Source organism: Oryctolagus cuniculus, chromosome 3, assembly GCF_964237555.1.
Source record: "Oryctolagus cuniculus chromosome 3, mOryCun1.1, whole genome shotgun sequence".
NCBI classification, from domain to species: domain Eukaryota; kingdom Metazoa; phylum Chordata; class Mammalia; order Lagomorpha; family Leporidae; genus Oryctolagus; species Oryctolagus cuniculus.
Window position 1 is genome coordinate 69,058,518 of NC_091434.1, and position 21,469 is coordinate 69,079,986.

At 45.5% G+C, this 21,469-nt stretch overlaps 2 protein-coding genes across 6 annotated transcripts in view; both read right to left on the minus strand.

Annotated features, from left to right (window-relative positions):
- The window catches only part of METAP1D (methionyl aminopeptidase type 1D, mitochondrial), a 99,238-nt gene that overhangs the window by 54,882 nt on the left and 22,887 nt on the right, over window positions 1–21,469 (minus strand). The window lies entirely within an intron of this gene.
- Window positions 14,255–19,647, minus strand: LOC108176858 (large ribosomal subunit protein uL23-like). Its single transcript, XM_070070692.1, has one exon. It carries the CDS (start codon window positions 16,333–16,335, stop codon window positions 15,865–15,867), a length of 471 nt encoding a protein of 156 aa, XP_069926793.1. The 5' UTR covers window positions 16,336–19,647; the 3' UTR covers window positions 14,255–15,864.

Consider the following 21,469-nt stretch of genomic DNA (forward strand, 5'->3'; position numbering starts at 1 on the left):
AACACAGGCAGTTTCTCCTAGCTTTTGCTTGCGTTTACAAGTGGGCAAGAACTAAAAGATGTTGGAGTTTCTATTGTTCAAATGTTCCTAGGGGTATTTTCTATAAAAATTAAACATATTTTAAAAACAAAAAACAGTTATGTATAATTATTGGCCACAGGAAACTGTATTTTGAAAAAGGGCACAGGTTCTTTGTGGAGTTTGAGAATCTACTGGTTTAATATGTATTGACTCTACATTTCCTGTTGAGTTCTTATTCTTCTACTTTCCACTCTGTCTAGGCTGTGGGGTATTCTAGAATAAAATGGTCAGTGAAGTTGTTTCAACAATAAATGTATGATTAAAGTAAAACAATAATCATGACAAGTTTATGAGAAAAATCAAGAGCCAAGTTGGAATTTATTTTAATGCTCTTAAGTTATTAAAATGAATTCCTAACTATAATAGACATTAAAAGTAAGCACTGACCTTTCTTTTTGATGCCTAAGAACTGATTTTACACCATTGTGGGGAGCAACCCGGACTAGACTAAGTTACTGGAATTAAGACATTCTATGCATCTGCTCTCCCACAATATGGCGCTGGGAGAGGAGAAAACAGCTTCTACGCAGCTGCCTCTTGCCAACTTGAGTGATGACCTCCAGGAGCTGATCCTGCTCCTGATTGGAGGAGAGCAGCGTACTCGGCGTGTGGGCAGCCGAGTTGGGATTGGTGGAAGAGGACTATAAAGGAGGAGAGAGACAACATGCACCAGGAACATCTAAGGGGAACATCTATCTGAAGGAACACCTGTGCAGCCCCCGAGAGAGCCGGCCGGCGGTGTGCCGCTCCCCCGCGGAAGTGGGGAAAGTGGCCAGGGGGAACCGCCCTTCCACAGAGGTGGAAGGGTCGGTAGCCAACCCGGGAAGAACCAGCAGCAAACCCGGGGAGGGCCGAGCAGACAAAAGAACAGCGCAGGGTCCTGTGTCGTGCCTCCACGAAGACGGGGAGCGACACACCATGGCTTCAAAAATTACGTATCTAAATTGACTTGTCGGACAGATATTTGGCACAGCAGCTAAGATGTCACTTGGGACACTTGCATCCTGTACCAAGTTTGAGTCCAGGCTCCGCTTCCAGTTTCAGGTTCCTGCTGATGTATATACCCCGGGAGGCTGTGGGTGATGGCCCAAGAGTCCCTGCCACCCACTGGGAGACTTGGACTGAGTTCCTGGCTTCTGGCTCCAGCCTGGCCCAGTCCCAGCTGATATGAGCATTTGGGGAGTGAATCAGAGAATGGAAGCTCTCTCTCTGTCTCCGACTCTCTCTCAAATAAAAATAATATAAAATAAGAATAAACCTATTTGTCATATGATTCCCAGCAAAACAAATTTATATTTCTTTATAAGTCATTCCTTTCAGGGATGACCATGATATCACTGGTAAATCCAAAAGTTGTAGCTCACTACAGCCTGGTATCATTGAACACACACATATACAGAGGTTTACACACATGTAGAAACAAAAAGTCTAGGGAAGAATATATCAAGTTTCCCTGTTTAAAATTCTTTAATGTTTGTCAACTGCTTTGTGAACATAGATTCAACTTCTCATTATGGCCTGCGTGGTCTGGCGCCCGTGACCTTGTGGCCTCCCCACACTCCGCTTTGCCCTTCTCTTACCGCCCGTTCCGCAGACTGGGTCCTTTCTCATCTCTGCATTTGCTCTTTCAGCAGCTCCTTCCATCCCAGGCTCGTCTGCACCCTTCAGACCTCAGCTCAGATGCCCCTTCCTCAGGGAGGCCAGCGAGGCCCATGCTGTCTGGTGGTTTCCCGCATTACTGGCACCCTTTTGCTGGCATTTCCTTCAAAGCCCTTTTCCCCTTTGTAGTTATCACGTTTGCTTGTCTAAGTGTGTCCTGTCGTTGCCCCTCTTGGAATGGCAACTCCAGGAGCTCTGCCACTCCAGCACCTACAGTGGCTCTGGCACACGGAATCAATCACTTGCCAAACCACAAGGCCTGCAGCGGCTGCCACCTGTCCCTCTCTTCTGTTTGGTCACTTCAGTCTGGTAAAATCCTTATCACTTTGCACCTGCACTTCTTCATCTCAGAGTCCAACTTTTACAATTTGGACCGTACCTTCTTGTCAGAAGAACCATCCAGCTGAGCAGACATAATATGAGCTAGAAAGTATGGTAACTGGACCCGAAAGGCTGAGGAAGGGAAAACATCCTACAAACTTCAGTAAAAATGACAAGACAAATTTCAAATAAAGAAAAAGCTTTTTAAAATCATAATGTAAGTCAGAAAGAAAAATCAAATATGTGTATTTATATATGTATAAAAAGATCTATATAATACACATCCTCACACACAAAAATATCCACATATTTGATTTACCTCTAAGTACAAGATGACAATTGATGTCTAACTCGAGACAGAGTGGTGTGAGGTTGAGAGTTTTCCAGTATTAACCATCTTCTCCAATGTCTGGTACACAACTAGCAATGTGAAATGGGGGAGGAATGAGTCCATTCCTGTCCCATTCCCAGAGTGATCTTGGCATATCCAACCTTATGTTCCCATCTGCTGGATGGGAGGCAGAGTACCCAGGACTCAAGCCAGGCTCTCAGATATAGGATGCAAGTAGCCCAAGCAGTGCCTTAACCTCTGTCCTGCAGGCCTGTCCCCTTCTTTGGTTATGTTTTTAAGAGTTCTTATATCTGGGGCTGGTGCTGTGTCATAGCAGGTAAGCAGCCACCTGTAGTACTGGCATCCCATATGGGCTCTGGTTCAAGTCCTGGCTGCTCCACTTCCAATCCAGCTCTCTGCTGAGGCCTAGGAATCAGTGAAGATGGCCCAAGTCCTTGTGCCCATGTGCAACACCTGGAAGAAGCTCCTGGCTTCTCCTGGCTTTGGATCGGCTCAGCTCAGGCCATTGCAGTCATCTGGGGAGTGAGCCAGTGGAAGACTTCTCTCTCTATCTCTCTGCCTCTGCGTCTCTGTAACTCTGCCTTTCAAATAAATAAATAAATCTTTTTAAAAAGTTCTCATATTTTAATATTTTATAGATGCCTACTAAAACCTTTCTAGTTCTAATAGTACAACTCACATTTACTGAGACCGTCTGTGGAGGATGTATGCGAGGAGAAGGTGAGTATGGAGGAGAACCAAGATTACTGGTAGGGTGATGAGCCCCAGTTCATTAATCTATTCTCTCCAATGTGTGTTTAAAACATTATGGCACAGTTGGTTAGGTTGCAGCTTGCAATGCCCACATTGTGAACTGGAGGGCCTGCTGTGGAGTCCCGCCTCTGCTTCCAATCCAGAAATGTCTGGGAGGCAACAGATGATGGCTGAAGTACTTGGGTCTCTGCCACCCGCATAAAAGACCCAGATGGAATTCTTGACCCCTGGCTTTGGCTGGCCCAGACCCAGCTGTTGCAGACATCTGAGGAGTGAACCAGCAAATAGAAGGTGCCCCCAACCCCACCATCACATAGTCTTTCAAATAAATAAAAATGATTAAACATTTTTAAAAAGAAGTTTGAGAAATTTGAAAATAATTTCATGACAAAAGCTAAAAGGGGGCGCAAGTATTTGGCCTAAGGGTTAACATGCCAGCTGGGATGTCCATATTCCCTATCAGAGTGCCAGAGTTAAAATCCTAGCTCTCATTCCCAACTCCAGCTTCTTGTCAATGCAGATTCTGGGAGGTAGTAGTGGCGGCTCAAGTAATTGGGTTCCTGCCATCCATGTGGGAGACCTGGATTGAGTTCTAGGCTCCTGGCTTCAGTCTGCTCCAGTCCTGGCTGTTGTAGGCATTTGGGGAGCGGGCCAATAGATGGGAGCTCGCTTTGTCTGTCTCTGCATATATGTCTCTCTCTTTGACTCTCAAATAATAATTTTCAAAGCAAAAAAAATTAGATTCTCTCAGTTAATGTAACACCCATCAAAATATATCTATGACATGTTTCATGTGGTCCAATAACTACAATGGTATTACACTGGATACTTACTAAAATGCAGATGTCTGAGTTCTACTATAGAAATACAGATTTAGAAAATCCAGATTGGAACCAAGAATCTTGGTTTTAACTAAAGGATTTTTTTAAAAAGATTTATTTATTTAATTATTTGAAAGGCAGAGTTACAGAGAGGCAGAGGCAGAGGGAGAGAGAGAGAGAGAGAGAGGTCTTTCATCTGCTGGTTCACTTCCCAATTGGCCGCAACGGCTGGAGCTGCACCGATCCAAAGCCAGGAGCCAGACTTCCCCCGGGTCTCCCACAAGGGTGCAGAGGTCCAAGGACTTGGGCCATCTTCCACTGCTTTCCCAGACCATAGCAGAGAGCTGGATTGGAAGTGGAGCAGCCAGGACACAAACCAGCGCCCATATGGATGCTGGCACTGCAGGCGGCAGCTTTACTTGCCGCACCACAGCACCAGCCCCAAGATATCTTTTAAAAGAAGGTTCCATCAGGATATAAGAGATAGCTTGGCATTCTGATAAAAGTAGAGGAGCTCATGGCCAAATCTTTGGGATTTGGCGGAAAACTGAAAGCCCATTTTCATTTGATAGGGCCTTAATATAAGGCACAGAGCAGGGCAGCACCTGCTTGCTCTTGGCGAAGATCATGTGCCAGGAGGCCATATCCTTTTCCATGGTAAGGGTTCCAGAGGCCAGTTTTTATCTACTCAAGAGAGGTCACTGGTTGGGCATTCTGGCTTGGGTTTCTCAGAGCTCTTTTCGTTTTTAAAGACATTCTCGGCTTCCATGCTTGGCAGTGGTCTCTTGGTAGGCAACTCGAGAATGTATGAGGCTTTTTTCTATTTATTTGAACGGCTACATTCACACCACTCCCACTTTTTGGCATTAATCCAGGTGGTCTGACTTTGAATTATGGATGGAAATTAAAAATGGAAGTACACAGACCCAAATGAGCAAAAGCTAGTGCCTTTATTTTCTCCAAGATTTTATCATAAAAAGGTTCAAACATACAAAAACATTGAAAGAATTTTATGGTGAATACTCACATTTGCAATCTAAACCTCACAGGTAACATTTTACTGTATTTTCTTCTATCACACTTCTAAGATGTTCCAATACTCATCTATCCACTTCTTTAAAATATTCATTTATTCATTCATTTATTTATTTGAAAGGCAGAAGGACAGAGAGACACAGAGATCTTCTGTCTGCTGGCTCACCTCCCAAATGGCCATAGCAGCCAGGGCTGGGCCAGGCTGATGCCAGGAGCCAGGAACTCCATTTTAGTCTCCCACATGGGTAACAGAATCCAAGTACTTGAACCATCACCTGCTGCCTCCCAGGCACATTAGTATTAGGTGTTAGTATCACAGCCCAGTTAGCGGCTTAACCTGCTATACCACAACACTGGCCCCCCAAGCCAAAAAAAAAAAAAAATTACTTGAGAGTCAAAGAGATAGAAAGATAGATGATAGATACATAAATAGACAGATGGATAGATCAAGTGCTCTCATTCACTGATTCACTCCCTAGATGTACCCTGGCTGAAGCTGGGTGAAGGGAACTCAACCTAATTTTCTGTGAGTGGTAGGGGCCCAACGACTTGAGCTATCACCTGCTGCCTCCCAGGGTATGCATTGGTAGGAAGCTGGGATTGGGAACTGGAGCCAGGATCCAGGCCCAGGTATTCTGATATGGGAGGCTGGTGGTGTGCTAACCAGCATCTTAACTGCTAGGACAAATGCCCACTTGACCTGCACAAATCTGAAGTGTAGCATTCAATGAGTTCTGACAAATGCAACCACCTGTGCAACCAAGCACCTAAGAAGATACAGACGATTACCAACATTCCAAAAGGCGCTCTCTCCTCACTTCTCAGCAAATCCCCACTGTCACCCAGTGCCTGTGGAAGCTTGCAATGCTTCTATGTCATCTGACATCACAGTAACACTTCCCTCGTGGGTAACTTGGCCAAACAGCGATGAATTATTTTTCTTAGATCACATTATTGTGATATGAGAACAAAAACTTTACTTCCTAAACAGTCAGTCAATGCTTTCCCCACTTGACTAAGTCTCACATTCTCATTTCAAAAGTTCTCAATTAAATTGAAATTAAATTCATGATTCTGTTTTTTAAGCAAATAGACAAATTTTCCATAACCTTTTATCAAGGCAGAACTACAGGAATAGCTAGAATACAGGAAAAGAATTATTAATGCATTTAAATAGACTAAAAACAATTTTCATAAAAAATGCAATTAAGTTCAATCACACTGACTGGTAATACTCCCCCTGCAATCTTAAAAACAAATGTTTGAAATATTGTCTAATAAAAAGAAAAGCTCCTAGTATATTACACAGCTAAAAAGCATACATTTGAATTTGTATTATGACTCCAAATCTAATACAACACAGATTTCAAGGTTTAATGCTTCTATTATTTCCTACTCATGCAAGCAAAGGCAGCAAGACTACCAGGGATATTCCTCTGATATCTGAAAACTACCAGTAAACAGCTTATTTGTTTAATAACTGCTGTCATTCTTTTTGTAAGCAGCAATCACAAGATGTCAAACAAATTCTGCCCTGACAGTGGGTACTGATAGATGTCTCTGCTTGTTTTTATTTAAAACAAAATAATGTTTCCTCCATTAATTACTAAACCGGGAGAAGTGGGGGCACTGCTGGGATGTTCATGAGCCCCTGGGCAAGCAGGGCTGAGGAAACCACAGGGCTACAGCGAATGCCAGAACACATTTTTCTTCAGCTCCCGTGGGGATCCGGCAACTCCAAGTCTTAGATTCCCTTAAAGGGATAGGCAGGAGCATGTTGGGGGAGGGGTGGGATGGATGTATCAGTCCCTGCAGTTCATCTGGGCCTGGATCCAGGTAGTCTGCCTGTCTAAATTTGATGAAATATAGGCGCCACCAGGTAACAGCAGTGGTCAGGGGGCTTGCCAGAAACCTGTAACTCAAAACTAAAAAACGAAACTAAAAGACTGCTCTACCCAGGCAATTTCTTTCTTCAGGATGCAATAATAACTACAAACTACAAAGTGGAAAGAACAGACAATTCTTTGTGTGTTTTAAAGTTTCTTCTTCCTAAAGGGATACAACATCTGGAGCAGAAAAAGACCCACAGATATTTTCAAGCTTGCATTGCAATACTGAACTGTTGTGTGTAGGCAGAACTGGCCCTCCTCTTCCTCCTCTGCACACTCTTCTGGGGACTGGCTCAGGGCAGGGAGCCAGGGCCAGGAAGGTCTTGGGTGTATCCGGAGGGCAGGTGCGCGGGGGCTGTGGTGGTGGAGGGGACGCCTGACCCTGTCCCGTCAATAAACCTTCACCCTGGCCCGCGGGCCCCAGTCCCCTTTCTCTGTCTAGCCTCTTCTCTAATTGCTCTAAAAATGACTCTTCATTTAGAAGTACCTTTGTGTAAACACCCTGCAGGAACTGACAGTCAACAGAATTAGCGCAGTTCCAGATTTTAACAAGTGAAAGAAAACTCTTTCCTTGCGGTAGGACTTTCCGAAACCATTCCCACTGCTGTGCCAAACAAGCTCATCGCTAATCGCTCCTTTAGCTGACTCTGTAGGTGACTTAATTTTGACTTTTAAGACTGTGTATGGTGAAACAGTAGATCTTTTGATTAAGCGGTTTGAGAGTACAGATGAAGGCGTGATTTTCCCCACTGAAACAGATTGTCTTACTTTGAAGCACCCCAGAGAGGCAAAGCAAAAGTCTTGTGATAAAAGGACCTAGGTCTTTTTACCTAAAAGTGAAAATGTGAACAAACAAAAAATCAAAATGAGGAGGTGAGGACATAAGAAGTTTTGGAGTAAAAGCGTTTGTTGTTGTTTGTAAATAATAAAATTAATTCAGTCTTGTAGATAAGTACAAAACAGTTTTGGTTTCCTTTTTTTTTCTTTTTCAAATATAGTAGTAAAATATTTATGTCAACATAATTTACTTTTGACTCCTTGAAAGCAATTCCCTGAGCTACTAAATTGTATCTTTCCTGTTGAACTAAAGGAAAGCCATTTATTGCCAACTTTATAAAGGAAATCAGACCTGAATTTCACAAATCTCATGTTCTCTTCTGACTCAGTGCAGGTTAAATCCTGCCTTTTAAATCCTGGCTTATTTATATTGTGCACATTAAATAAATTACTACTTGTAGTAATTTAGTAGTAAATATTGACAAAGTATAAGAAAGTGCCCTCACTATTCTTTTTTTTTTCCCTTAGAAGATGATTTTTAAAAAACTATTTTATTTGTTTGTTTGAAAGGCTGAGTGACAGAGAGAGGGAGAGAGAGAGATCTTCCACTCACTCACTAGTTCACGCCCCAAATGGCCACAATGAGCCTGGAACTCCATCTGGGTCTCCCATGTGCAGCTTTCCCAGATTAACAGGGAGCAGGGTCAGAAGCAGAGCAGCTGGGACTAGACCCAGTGCTCTGATAAGGGATATCAACACAGGCAGCTTAACCTGCAGTGCCACATGCCGCCCAGCCCCCACTCACAGTTTGAACTTTTCCATAGTATTCATCACTTTCTAAAATATGCAGTGATTTCCTGCTTGTATTTGTTTATTGCTTGACAAAGCAAGCTCCTAGAGGGTAGGGATCTTTGCCTCCATTGCACTCCAGATGACTAGAAGAGCGTCTGGCACCACTTAAAACCAAGGCTGGAGTCTTCAGAATGTCCCAGGAGCTTGTTGGGCACGCAGATTTCCAGGCCCCGCCCACTCCTCACTCAGAATCCCCATGTGGCCCTATTTTCTAGAAGGGAGAAAATGAGATGCCAATCAACAGATGGTTACAATGCAATACTACACAGAGGATCAGGATGCTACTGGAACCAAGAGGTGGAGCACAGAAAGTAGCCAGTATGGAGCTGGATTTTAAAGGAGCAGAAATGTACTGCTAAGTGATTAGTAATGGCATATGCTCTTTTTTTTTTTTAAAGATTTATTCATTTTAATTGAAAGAGTTACACAGAGAGAGGAGAAGCAGAGAGAGAGAGAGAGAGAGTTCTTCCATCTGTTGGTTCACTCCCCAATTGGCCGCAATGGCTGGAGCTGTGTTGATCTGAAGCCAGGAGCCAGGAGCTTCCTCGGGGTCTCCCATGCAGGTGCAGGGGCCCAAGGACTTGGGCCATCTTCCACTGCTTTTGAACCGGAACTCATATGGGATACCAGCGCTTCAGGCCAGGGCATTAACCTGCTGCGCCACAGCACCGGTCCTGGCATATGCTTTTTTTTTTTTTTCCCCGACAGGCAGAGTTAGAGAGAGAGACAGAGAGAAAGGTCTTCCTTCCGTTGGTTCACCCCCCCAATTGGCCGCCACGGCCGGGGCGCTGCACTGATCCGAAGCCAGGAGCCAGGTGCTTCCTCCTGGTCTCCCATACGGGTGCAGGAGCCCAAGCACTTGTGCCATCCTCCACTGCCTTCCCGGGCCACAGCAAAGAGCTGGACTGGAAGAGGAGCAGCCGGGACTAGAACCCGGTGCTCATATGGGATGCCAGCGCTGCAAGGTGGAGGATTAACCAAGTGAGCCATGGCGCCAGCCCCTAAATTTTATCTTAAAAACTGTGGGAAGGGGGCCAGCACTGTGGAGTAGCAGATAAACCCATCATCTGCAGTGTCAGCATCCCATATGAATGCTGGTTTGAGTCTTTGCTGCTCCACTTCAGATCCTGTTCTCTGCTATAGCCTGGGAAAGCAGCAGAAGATGGCCCAAGTCCTTAGGCCCATGCACCCATGTAGGAGACCCAGAAGAAGCCCTTGACTCCTGACTTCAGATCAGTCCAGCTCTGGCCATCACAGTCATTTGGGGAGTGACCCAGTGGATGGAAGAACTCTGTCTCTATATATAACTCTGTAAAAACAAAACAAACCCAAAAAACTATGGGAAGGCATTAAAGTATCTTGAGCACAGAAATGTTACCAGCATGTTTAAATTTTAGGAATATCTGCAGAATGGATTGGCTAGGGGGTAAGCATTTGGCACAGTAATTAAGATGCTGCTTGGAAAGTCTGGGTCCCATAGTGAAGTGTCTGGGTTCCCACTGTGTATCGGATCCAGTTTCCTGCTAATGTGTACCCAGGGAGGCAACAAGAGATGGCTCAAGTAGTTGGGACCCTGCCACCCAAGTGGGAGGCACGGATTGAGTTTCAGTTTCCTGATTTCAGCTTGGCCCACACCCTGGCAAGCATTTGGGGAGTGAACCACTAGATGGATGATCTCTGTCTATCAAATAAATGAAAAAAATTTTTTAAAAACAAAAAAGAATGGATTGCCTGGGGTGAGGTTGGGCAAAGGGGGACAGGGAGGTAAAGGAAAAAGGCTATTATAGGATGGAACAAGACAAGTGATGTGGGTTAAGCAGTCAGCTAGCATCTGTTGAGCTGGAGGTACTGCTGTAATTCTATCTACTTGCCAATCAAAAGCACTCTCTTTCCTGGGATTCAACTGCTTCATCGGGGACCTGGGGAAAAATGCTATAGAAATATGTATATTAAGATCCACTGAGGAATTTTATGGAGGTATCATAAAACTCCCTGGTAGCTTCATGCCTACAGAGGCAAACTGCACCCTCCACACCCCCATTCCCTGCTGGTAAAAGGAGGTGCGCTCTCTCTCTCTCTCTCTTCCAATGGAGACCACAACTAAAGGAGGTACTGGGGTGCTCTCTCTGTCTCCCCTCCCCAATCCCTGTCTCCTTTTGGTCCACTGCCCACTGATGACAGGTATCTCTCTGTGAGGCAACCCATGCTCGTGTGTGTGTGTAGATGGGTGTGTGTGTGTGTGTGTGTTTGCTTTCTCACCTTTTGAGTAAAAGTTACTTATATACGTCAGCACCCAGAATTCTTATCTTTGTGCATAGCAAGAGCCTGGAATAAAACTAAAACCTACCCCCCTCCCCTCCAGGCCCTACTGGGAAGTCCTTGGGGAGGCAGAATCCACAGTGCCTGTGTGTGGAGATAGGCAAGGAAGAGAAGTCTTGGGGCTACTCTACTCTTCTCCTTCCGCATTTCTGGCCTGGGCCCCTGGGTCAATGATGGAGTTACTAATCTAAAGAGGGAAAAGAGGAGGAGCAGCAGACTTTCAGGCCAGCCTGAGCCCATTCTGCACACACAGGTGGTACACCGGTGTGATTCTTCAGAAGGGCATCATTAGCACCCCTGGGACTCATGGGAACCAAGGCTGCTGCTGCTGCTCAGAGAAGGCGCAAGGAGCCTCCAGGGGATTCTAAGGCAAGGTTTAGAACCCCTGGGACAGACGAACCTCCAGCTCCAGAGGGCACACAGATGTGGGAAGTCCGCCAATAAAGACCAGCCCAAGGTCACATGGCAAGTTAAACTCTGAATTGAGGTTACCACTCCTCCTCCCCAGAAATGTCTCTTTAGGTGAGCCTCTTATTTCAGATAAAGAAAAGATTTCCAATATAATATATATTATTTGTTGTATCTTAATGTAACAAGTTACCACTCAAACCCTTACTGAAATTCATTTTTACAGTCTTTACATTCTCATGTGTCAACAGCCATGAAGTCAAGTTGATCAAACTGATCAAACTTGCTATCTAGTTGTATGGCATGATAGTCCCTCTTGCTCTCCAAATGCACATATTTTCTTTTATTTTTTAAATTTTATTTATTTATTTGAAAGGCAAAGTTACAGGGAGGCAGAAGCAGAGAGAGAGAAAGAGAGAGAGGGAAAGAGAGAGAGAGAGATCTTCCATCCGCTGATTCACTCTCCAAATGGCTACAATGGCTGGAGCTAGACCAATCTGAAGCCAGGAGCCAGGAGTTTCCTCTGGTTCTCCCACATATGTGCAGGACCTGGGCCATCTTCCACTGCTTTCCCAGGCCATAGCAAAGAGCTGGACTGGAAGTGGAGCAGCTGGGACTCGAACTGGCGCCCATATGGGATGCCGGCACTGCAGGTGGCAGCTTTACCCCTATGCCATAATGCCGGCCCCACAAGTTTTCTAATAACTATTTTTTCCTTTCTGCCTTATCATAATCAGCACAGTAGGTCATCTGCCTTTCTTTTTTATGTTAATATTTTATTATTTATTTATTTGAAAGGCAGAGTTACAGACAGAGAGAGGGAGAGACAGAGAGAAAGCTTTTCCATCCACTGGTTTACTCCCCAAATGGCTGCAACAGCTGGAGCTGGGCCAATCCGAAGCCAGGAGCCAGGAGCCTCTTCCAGGTCTCCCACACAGGTGCAGGGGCCCAAGTGCTTGGGACATCCTCCACTGCTTTCTCAGGCCACAACAGAGAGCTGGATCAGAAGAGGAGCAGCCAGGACTAGCACCAGCACCCATATGGGATGCCAGCCCCAGAGGCGGAGGATTAACCCACTACACCACAGCCCTGGCCCCCTGCCTTTATTCTTAATAAGGAGATCTTAGTTTATAGATCACAGTTAAACCCATCACCTTAATCGTCTCACTCTCAACAATGGCAGGTGCACATTCCCCATAGGATACTTCCTCCATTATTCCTGACATTATTGTAACACAGGCCCTCCACAGGCTCTCTTTTTTTCAGTGTTGAGAAAAAAAGGAGTAATTTGCAGCCAAAGTCTCATTCCAATTTCTATTTTTCATGTAAATAAATCTAATTTTCCCTTAGAGTTTTTCATACTCCCTTCTAATTACTACCTTGTCTTGGATTAATTTTAAAAGGTTTTCCTTAAATACAAGTAGGGGTGCTACTCTTGGCAAGATGAATAAATTTCACTCACTTATCAAACAGTCAGTTATTACACCCTATAGAGAATTCTGTGTATTTACTGTGTTCAGGAGGGTTTAGAAATTACTCATACATATCTCCTGCCTTAGAGGACTTGATTATTCAGTAATTTATTAATTCAGTAAGGTTAAATTATATACTAAGGTTACTTAGGAAAAGTATTACAGGTACAACAGCTCCCGGCTCACAGTAAATGACCATGGAAGAAACAGTGGACTTCACATCCATTCCAACCTCTTCATAAGTAGACTTCTGTACTATAGTTTTGTGTTTTTTTTTTTTTTTTTTTTTTGGACAGGCAGAGTGGACAGTGAGAGAGAGAGACAGAGAGAAAGGTCTTCCTTTGCCGTTGGTTCACCCTCCAATGGCCGCTGCGGCCAGCGCACCGCGCTGATCCAATGGCAGGAGCCAGGTACTTACCCTGGTCTCCCATGGGGTGCAGGGCCCAAGGACTTGGGCCATCCTCCACTGCACTCCCTGGCCACAGCAGAGAGCTGGCCTGGAAGAGGGGCAACTGGGACAGAATCCGGCGCCCCGACTGGGACTAGAACCGGTGTGCCGGTGCTGCAAGGTGGAGGATTAGCCTAGTGAGCCGCGGTGCCGGCCTGTACTATAGCTTAAAACTACATTTCCCAGACTCCCCTGCGTGGGGGTCTATGTCTGGATTTGACTCTACCAATTAGATGCGTTCGTGGTTGATGTGAATGGGGAAGTGTGGAAGAGGCCTCATCCCTGGTGTTTGCAGTTCTTTTTTCTGCTGCTGAGCACAGCTGTGGAAATACCAGGTTTTATGCAGCAGCATTCAGGCGTCCCAGAATAGCTTCCTAAGTACTAAAAAGCAGCTGTAGGTGGCGGCAGCTTAGCTTCCCTAGTGGGACAGTTCTACTTGCTCTCCTGGTGAGCCAGTTGACAGAGGTTCTAGAAAGTTAATGCTGCAGGATTAGCCTACAGGCTGTTGTTTTTAAATTCTTCAGACCTTGTCATCTTTATTTTTTAAAGACTTATTTATTTATTTGAAAGTTAGAGTTACAGACAGAAAGGGACACATACACACACATACACACACACATACACACATCTCCCATCTAGGAGCTTCATCCAGGTCTCCCATGTGGGTGGCAGGACCCAAGACTTGGGCCATCTTCTGCTACTTTCCCAGGCGTATTAGCAAGGAGTTGGAAGTGGAGCAGCTAGGACTTGAACCAGTGCCCATATGGAATGCTGGGTTTACAGATGGCAGCTTAACCTGCTGTGTAACACCAGCCCACTTTCAGATCTCTTAGGCAAAAAGGTTTACTTAGTCATAACAAATGACAGCCAAGGGAAAAACAACAACAACAAGGACCAGGTCCCGGGACAAATTCTTGCAACTACCAGAAGCAGGGCTTAGTAGCAATTGGAAAGTGGTCAGTGGACCCAGAGCTAACATCATTATAGAAATTTGGGGAATGAAAGGCTAAGCCGTTTACATAGAACCTACACTGGCTATAGATCAGAGGAGGATAAGCAAGGGGGAAGGGGCTTTGCAACAGGAGGGCAGTCCTTAAAGGGAGGTAATTGTTGCTTCTGTACCGGTTGGGTGAACAGTTTGGAAAGTTTATATATAAACAGGGTGCAGGTGGCCCTGGTGGTCAGCTGTAATGGGATTTAAGTCCAGGTTTCAACACACATTCAGGAATGTGAAACAGTCTTTGTGTCGGCTTTGCCCAAAGCTGTTAACTGATTAACTTTGCTTATCTCTTCCCTCCTCCCCACTCAGGCTTTTATAATTAAGTATAGAATATCTCAGAATATCATTAGGAGCATCCAATGCTTACTGAAGGCACTTTCAAAAATAGCTAGAGCAAGTTCGGCTTCCTAACACTGAACCCCAACTGGTGGGGTTCCAATATAGATGGAAGGAAAGTAGGGGATGGAGGAAGGCTGGCATACAGGCAAGATCACAAGTATCAGGTGAGACAGAGAAAGGCTCTGATGGTGCTTGTAATAGTCACTGATATACAGATAGGATTTTCACACACACACAAAAAGATGGACAGAGAACAGCATTCTAGGCTGAAGGTAAAGGATGAACAAGGCTGTAGGAGTTATGAAAGCCTATTAAACACAAAGGGCTGATGAACCTAGTGTTTGCTAATGTATGGAGTATGCTTCGGAAGAATAAACTTTGGCCATACTGTGAAGGGCTTATTGTGATTTTACTTATTTATTTTCATTTTATTTGAAAGGCAGAAAGACAGAAATCTTTAATCCACTGGTTCATTCCCCAAATACCCACAACAGCCAGAGCTGAACCAGGCTGCAGCCAGAAGCACAGAACTCTTTCCAGATCTCCCACAGAAGTGGCAAGCATGTGGAAACTCACAAGTGTGTGAGCCAACATCGGCTACCTCCCAGGGTACACATTAGCAGGAAGCTGGGTGGAAAGCAGAGTAGCCAAGATTCAAACCAGGCACTCTGTACGTAACACAGGCACCCCAAACGGCCACCTAACTGTTGCACCAAATGCTCATCCCACTGAAGAGTTTAAAGTGCTCAGGATAAAGAGTAACCCATTATTAAAGTTTTTGAGTAAGGGAATGCCAATATCAGAAACGACTCATTAGGGCAATTAAAAGGGCTGAGTGACTTGGAATAGGGAATCAGAATATGGTATAGTTAGGTTATTACAAGAGGATAAATGAAAAGAAAAAAAAGGTTAAATCTTGTTGTTATTTAGAGCTGTAAAAAAAAGGGGACCAACTGGGTCGGCGCTGTGGTTCACTTGGTTAATCCTCCGTCTGGGGCACCAGCATCCCACATGGACGCTGGTTCTAGTCCCGGCTGCTCCTCTTCCTGTCCAGCTCTCTGCTGTGGCCTGGAAAAGCAGTAGAAGATGGCCCAAGTGCTTGGGCCCCTGTACCCGCATGGGAGACCAGGAGGAAGCACCTGGCTCCTGGCTTTGGATCGGCCATTGCGGCCATTTGAGGAGTGAACCAATGGAAGGAAGACCTTTCTCTCTGTCTCTCTCTCTCTCTCACTGTCTCTCTCTCTCACTGTCTGTAATTCTACCTGTCAAATAAATAAAATCTTTTTTTTTTTTTATGGTGAAAAAACATATATTTAGAATTAGCCAGCTGGACTCCGTTCAGATGATCCCAATTTTGTTGGCAACGTCCAGAGCATCATAGTCAGGAGCCAGCCGCACATACGCCTTCTTCTCTCCGTCAGGTCTGATCAGGGTGTTGACTTTGGCCACATCAATGTCATAGAGTTTCTTCACAGCTTGTTTGATCTGGTGCTTGTTGGCCTTGACATCCACAATGAACACCAGTGTGTTGTTGTCTTCTATCTTCTTCATGGCCGACTCCGTGGTCAGGGGGAACTTGATGATGGCATAGTGGTCAAGCTTGTTTCTCCTGGGGGCGCTCTTCCGAGGGTATTTGGGCTGCCGTTGGAGGCGTAGCGTCTTGGGCCGCCGGAAGGTGGGGGACGTGCGGATCTTCTTCTTCTTGTGGCTGTGGACGCCTTTCAGCACTGCCTTCTTGGCCTTCAAGGCCTTCGCTTTGGCTTCGACTTTAGGAGGGGCAGGAGCTTCCTTCTTCGCCTTCGGCGCCATCTTGGTGAAAAAGGCTAAATAAAATCTTTTAAAAAGGGGGGGACAGCACCGTGGCTCAATAGGCTAATCCTCTGCCTGCGGCGCCGACACCCCGGGTTCTAGTCCCGGTTGGGGCGCCGGATTCTGTCCTGGTTGCTCCTCTTCCAGTCTAGCTCTTTGCTGTGGCCCGGGAAGGCAGTGGAGGATGGCCCAGGTCATTGGGCCCTGCACCCACATGGGAGACCAGGAGAAACACCTAGCTCCTGGCTTCAGATCGGCACGGTGCGCCGGCCACAGCAGCCATTGGGGGGGGGGGTGAACCAACGGCAAAGGAAGACCTTTCTCTCTATCTCTCTCTCTCTCACTGTCCACTCTGCCTGTCAAAAAAAAAGGGGGGGGGGACGGACACAAGAGACTGCAGAGGTATAATTAATATTTGACAATGTATTGAATATATACAGATAAGGGAGCAGGAATCAAAGATGACTTGGAGGGCAGTGGTGCCATTTACAGAAAAGAGGGAACACAGGAGACCAGTGGTTATGGTCTGGAAAAAATCTGTATTTTGTCTTTGGAATCACCAAATGTGAAGTAGCAGCAGGATATTTTGTGAGGGTGTGTGGAAGGTATCTGAACATGCAGGTTTGGTGCCAAGAGAGGTCAACCATAATACATCAACAGTATGACACTCTATCTAAAACATTAACTGAAAGTAACTATAAAATCTCCCTGTTTCTCATCTTGTGTAGGGTCCCCTTCCCTGTCCACCCTTGGTGTACCAGCTTTTCTTAGGGATCTGTCCTTGTTTCTCTGCTTCCCAAGCTACTGGCCTTTGGTCTAGGAAATGCCATCAGATCTTTATGACTTCCAAATCTATCTCCAGTCCAGACCCCTCTCTAGAATTCACCTGACCTGTTGATTTCCTTTGCTTAAAGGAAATCTCCACTCGACTGTCTCCAGTCTCCATGCATTACACATTCAATATGACTCATGTTGAGTTCACATTCTCTTCCAAACTTTGTCTGCTCTCCTAGGTTCTCAATGACTGGCACCACAATCCATTCAACCAGCCAAGCCAGAAGAACTTGGGAGTCAGGGGAGCACCCACTACTCATCCCTTTCCACCATTATCATCATCCTCAAATCCAGACAATAACCAGTTTATGAATTTACCTCACAAATATCTTCTAAAACAATTCACTTCTCTCTCTCTCACCATCCTAGTTCAGGCTGCTATCCTCTGTCACCCAGAACAACTACAATGGCTTCCCTCCTAGCCTCTCCACTTCCAGAGTCATCTTCCTCCAAACCACCCTCCTCCTGGAAGCCAGTGAGATCTTTACACCATGCTAGTTGTTTTTTTTTTTTTTTTTTAAGATTTATTTATTTATTTGAAAGGCAAAATTACACAGAGAGAGGAGAGGCAGAGAGACAGAGAGAGAGAGAGAGAGAGAGAGAGAAAGAGAAAGAGAGTCTTCTGTCTGCTGGTTCACTCCCCAGTTGGCCGCAATGGCCAGAGCTGTGCCTATCTGAAGCCAGGAGCCAGGAGCCTGGAGCCTCTTCTGGGTCTCCCACACAGGTGCAGGGGCCCAAGGACTTGGGCTATCTTCTATTGCTTTCCCAGGCCATAGCAGAGAGCAATCAGAAGTGGAGCAGCTGGGACTTGATCCAGTGTCCATATGGGATGCTGGCACTCACTGCAGGTAGCAGCTTTACCAGCTACACCACAGCGCCAGCCCCTACACCATGCTAGTTTGAACACATCACACCCTCACTTATAATCTTTATTGCTTTGGCTGTATCATAATCACCCCAAAACTCAGCATTTTCAGTCAACAAATCTTTGTTAGTTCTCATAACTCTATGGCATGGCTGGATGGTTTCTCTGATCAGATTGAAGTGATCTAAGACAGCCTCATAACACTGGTTCAATGTTAGTTGGGGTGATGTGGAAACTTAGTTATGTGACTCTCATCATCCAGCCTGCACTCTCTCATATGGTCATTGTCGTAGTGTTGCCAGGGGAAGCAGAAAGTAAAATATAATACTCAAGTATTTCTAAGACTGTTCACATCATCTCATTGGTCAAAGAAGCTACATAGCCAACCCAAGATCCAAAGGGTACAAAAACAGAGCTGACCTTTTGACAGGAGGAGCTTCAAAATTATAAAACAAAAGAACAAGCAGAGAGAAAGGGGAAGAAGTTACAGCCTTTTGCAGTAAACCACATTAATTTACCTTACAAACTTCTTATGATCTGGATCCTGTTACCTTACTCCTCATCCCTTGAAATCTGGCCCTTGTCCCAGGACACTCATAGTATTCTCTGCATCAAACATAACGTTTTCCTCTTTTAGGCCTTTGTACCTATTACTCTTCTACCCTGACTTCTTCTTTTTTTTTTTTTAATTTTTTTAAAATTTATTTATTTATTTTGACAGGCAGAGTGGACAGTGAGAGAGAGAGAGACAGAGAGAAAGGTCTTCCTTTGCCGTTGGTTCACCCTCCAATGGCCGCCATGGCCGGTGCGCTGAGGCCAGTGCACCACGCTGATCCGATGGCAGGAGCCAGGTGCTTCTCCTGGTCTCCCATGGGGTGCAGGGCCCAAGCACCTGGGCCATCCTCCACTGCACTCCCTGGCCACAGCAGAGGGCTGGCCTGGAAGAGGGGCAACCGGGATAGAATCCGGCACCCCGACCGGGACTAGAACCCGGTGTGCCGGCGCCGCAAGGCGGAGGATTAGCCTAGTGAGCCGCGGCGCCGGCCCTACCCTGACTTCTCTCTTGCTTCACTACCATTCAGCCTTAGGGTCATTTCTTTCTTTCTTTCTTTCTTTTTTTTTTTTTTTTTTAAGATTGACTTTATTTATTTGAAAGGCAGAGTTAGAGAGAGACAGAGAGACCTTCCATCTGCTGATTTACTCCCCAAATGGCGACAACAGCCAGGGCTGGGCCAGGCTGAAGCCAGTAGCCAGAGTTCTATCAGGATCTCCCATATGGGTGCAGGGGCCCAAGAACTTAGGTCATCCTCCGCTGCCTTTTTAGGTACACAAGCAGGATCAGAAGAGGAGCAGCTGGAACTTGAACTGGTGCCCATATGGGATTCCAGCATTGCAGGCAGCGGCTTAACCCACTATGCCACAACATCGGCCCCTTTCAGGTCTTTTCTTAAATGTCACCTTCTCTGGGAAGTCTTCTTTGATCCTTTAAGACTACAGTGGATGCCCTGCCACTGTGCTTCACAGTCCTTATGCTGGCCCTTGTCACAGCCCTTGACACATGTATTGCCATGTAAGCCCATTACATGATAGACTGTAAGCTTCCTAGGGCAAGGACTGTGCCTTTTTCATGCAAGGAAGGTGATAAATTTCTAACTACTGAAGTTACAGTAGTGTCCCCCCTACCCCGCAGCTACAGTTTTCCTTTCCATGGTTTCATTTCCTGTGACTTCAATTACCCAGTCAATTGTAGTCCCAAAATACTAGATGAAAAATTCCAGAAATAAACAATTTGTAACTTTCAAATTGCACATTGTTTTTTTTTTTTTTTTAAAGATTTATTTATTTGAAAGTCAGAGTTACACAGAGAGAGGAGAGGCAGAGAGAGAGAGAGAGAGAGAGAGAGAGAGAGAGAGGTCTTCTATCCAATGGTTCACTCCCCAATTGGCCACAATGGCTGGAGCTGCACCAATCCGAAGCCAGGAGCTTCTTCTGGGTCTCCCACGTGGGTGCAGAGGCCCAAGGGCCCAAGCATCTTGTACTGCTTTCCCAGGCCATAGCAGAGAGCTGGATCGGAAGAGGAACAGCCAGGTCTTCAACTGGCACCCATATGGGATGCCAGCACTGCAGGCCAGGGCATTAACCTGCTGAGCCACAGTGACGGCCCTTGCACAATGTTCTGATTAGCATGATGAAACCTTTCACCCTCCACCTGGGATGTGGATCACCCTTTTGTCCGGCAAATCCATGCTACATATGCTCCCTGCCTTTTCGTCACTTTTAAGATATATTGGTCATGAGACCAACTGCTGAGGTATCACAGTGATTGTGCTCAGGTAACCCTTATTTTACTTAATAATGGCCCTAAAGCATAAAGTGGTGATGCTGACAATTTGGGTATACCAAAAAAAAAAAAAAAAAAAAAAAAAAAAAGCCATAAAACTGTTTCACTTCTTTAGCTGAAAACATAGTAAGATATTTTGAGAGAGATACCGTGTTCATGAACATCTACTACATTATATTGTTACAACTATTCTTTTTATTATTTTAAAATTTTTTATTTATTTTATTTGAAAGGGAGAGAGGGAGAGAGAAGGAGGGAGGTGGAAAGAATAAGGAGGGAGAGTATCTTGCATCCACTGATTCAATCCTCAAATGTCTACAACAGCCAGGTCTGGACCAGGACAAAGCCAGGAGCTTGGCCCTCCTTCTGGGTATCTCATGTGGGTAGCAGGGACCCAAATACTTACATCGTTATTTGCCACCTTCCAGAGTGGTCACTGGAAGGAAGCTGGAATTGGAAACAGAGCCTGGGACTCAAACCTAGTAGGGACTCTAATGCAGGTATCTTAATGGTTGAGCCAATTATAGTATTAATACCTTACTGTGTCTATGTCATAAATTAAGCTTTGTCATGTATTTGTAAGAAAAAAACATAGTACAAGGCCGGCGCCACAGCTCACTAGGCTAATCCTCCGCCTTGCGGCGCCGGCACACCGGGTTCTAGTCCCGGTCGGGGTGCCGGATTCTGTCCCGGTTGCCCCTCTTCCAGGCCAGCTCTCTGCTGTGGCCAGGGAGTGCAGTGGAGGATGGCCCAAGTGCTTGGGCCCTGCACCCCATGGGAGACCAGGAGAAGCACCTGGCTCCTGCCATCGGATCAGCGCGGTGCGTTGGCCGCAGTGCGCTGGCCGCGGCGGCCATTGGAGGGTGAACCAACGGAAAAGGAAGACCTTTCTCTCTGTCTCTCTCTCTCTCACTGTCCACTCTGCCTGTCAAAAATAAAAAAATAAAAAAACATAGTACATATAGCATTAAGTATTATCCACAGTTTTAGGCAACCCACAGGGTTGGAATATATCCTCAAAGACAAGGGGACTACGGCACTATATATGAAGTATTATGGGAAAAAAAAGTAAACTAGGAGGCCTGAGTTGTGGT